This window comes from Ailuropoda melanoleuca, unplaced genomic scaffold (genome assembly GCF_002007445.2).
Source record: "Ailuropoda melanoleuca isolate Jingjing unplaced genomic scaffold, ASM200744v2 unplaced-scaffold26679, whole genome shotgun sequence".
Taxonomy (NCBI): Eukaryota; Metazoa; Chordata; class Mammalia; order Carnivora; family Ursidae; genus Ailuropoda; species Ailuropoda melanoleuca.
Genome location: NW_023196813.1, coordinates 1 through 1,421, shown reverse-complemented (window position 1 = coordinate 1,421; position 1,421 = coordinate 1). Strand labels below are relative to the sequence as shown.

Genomic DNA, 1,421 nt, shown 5'->3' with positions numbered 1-1,421 from the left:
GAGGGTGGGACGTAGTGGCCCGAGCTCGGCACTCCGGGCTGATGAGGAATGTGCTGTTGCAGGAATCCTTGACCTTCGGGGATGTGTTTGTGGACTTCACCCTGGAGGAGTGGCAGCAGCTGGACTGCGTTCAGAAGAACCTCTACAGGGATGTCACGCTGGAGAACTACAGCCACCTGGTGTCCGTGGGTGAGGGATGGCTGCGCACTGTGCCTGGGACACGCGCGNACGCGCACTCGTGTCACCTCAGCTGCTGCCCGCTCCGGGGCCTCTGAAGCCTGGAATGACCCTGGGCATCAGGCTCACCCCTGAGAAGTCACAGTCCAGTGTGCACCCCGCCCAGGATGTCTGTGCTCTCGCCCTAAAGGGCGAATGTCTGCACAGAGCTATCCACACAGGGCTGGCACCGAGGCCGGTCCGTCTCTGGTTGGCTGGGATAGGTTTCGGTTCCGGAACGCTTCTGGCATTGCTAATGACGTCCTGTGTCATTTCCCCTCCTCAGGATACCTGGTTCCCAAACCAGATGAGGTCTTGCGATTGGGTCGAGGGGAAGAGGCCAGGAGGGCAGAGAGAGAGCCGCCAACGCGCAGCTACCCAGGTGAGGACGCCCGGGGGCAGTCGGGTGGGACCCGGAACCTGGGAGGTCTGCGAGAGCTGGGCGTCAGGGGCAGGCCTGGGAGCTCTTGTCAAAGCCCCTAGACTTTGGGACATGACTTGGGTTCAATGAAACCAGCCGCCGTGGTATCCACACGATGCCCCCCCCCCCACCGCCCTTCTACAGCCCCCTGTCCTTCTCGGGGTTCAGACCGTGCGGCCACCGCTGCTCTTCAGATCCCATGTCCACCTTCCGGTAGCCTGGGTGGCCTTCCCCGTTTCCTGCTCCCCCTCCTTTTTGGAAGCTTTGACGCTGTTTTCCCTCCCTCGGTATTGGCTTTTTTCTCAGAAGACATGGGATGTAGGTGTGACGCTTCCTCTTTATTTGTCGTCTGTGGGCCCTTTACATCTGACGCTGGGAGTCTTCTTCAGCCTCAGGGAGTCATTCCGCCTGGCTTGCTGGAGTGGTGGGGACCGCAAGCTTTGCTGGTGGCCTCCAGCTTGGCCAGGCCGGGCAGCCCCCGTGCTCTCTCTGTTCTGTTGTGCTCAACAGCGTCAGCCTTCACGGGACCGAGTCCTCGCTTCTCAGTCCCTCCGTCTCTTCCAAATGTGACTCGACTCCGCCTGTTGTCAGCTTCCTGCTCTCATCACTGCGTCCCTCCCGCTCAAGGGACCCGGAGAGGACATCCCTCATGGGCAGCCTGCTTCCATGAGCGCTGTCTCCGTCCTGGGCCCAGCGGCTCTTTGCTTCGTTCGTGGCTTTGCTTGGTCTGGCTCTGGGCCCCTGGTGGGGATCCACACACTCTTCAGATGTCGCTCTTCCCCTT

General features: G+C 61.2%; 1 protein-coding gene across 1 annotated transcript; it reads left to right on the top strand.

The window, feature by feature from the left end:
• The first annotated feature begins 25 nt into the window (after positions 1-25).
• LOC117798141 (KRAB domain-containing protein 4-like) lies at positions 26-1,412 on the top strand. Its single transcript, XM_034650568.1, has 2 exons — positions 26-189; positions 503-1,412. Exons 1-2 carry the CDS (start codon positions 42-44, stop codon positions 697-699), a joined length of 345 nt encoding a protein of 114 aa, XP_034506459.1. The 5' UTR covers positions 26-41; the 3' UTR covers positions 700-1,412.
• Positions 1,413-1,421: the final 9 nt, after the last annotated feature.

Bases quoted from the DNA above. Each gene is read 5' to 3' on its own strand.
- LOC117798141 (XM_034650568.1), top strand. From the start codon at position 42: ATGAGGAATGTGCTGTTGCAGGAATCCTTGACCTTCGGGGATGTGTTT. The intron at 190-502 runs GTGAGGGATGGC...TCCCCTCCTCAG, and splicing joins CAGCCACCTGGTGTCCGTGG to GATACCTGGTTCCCAAACCA.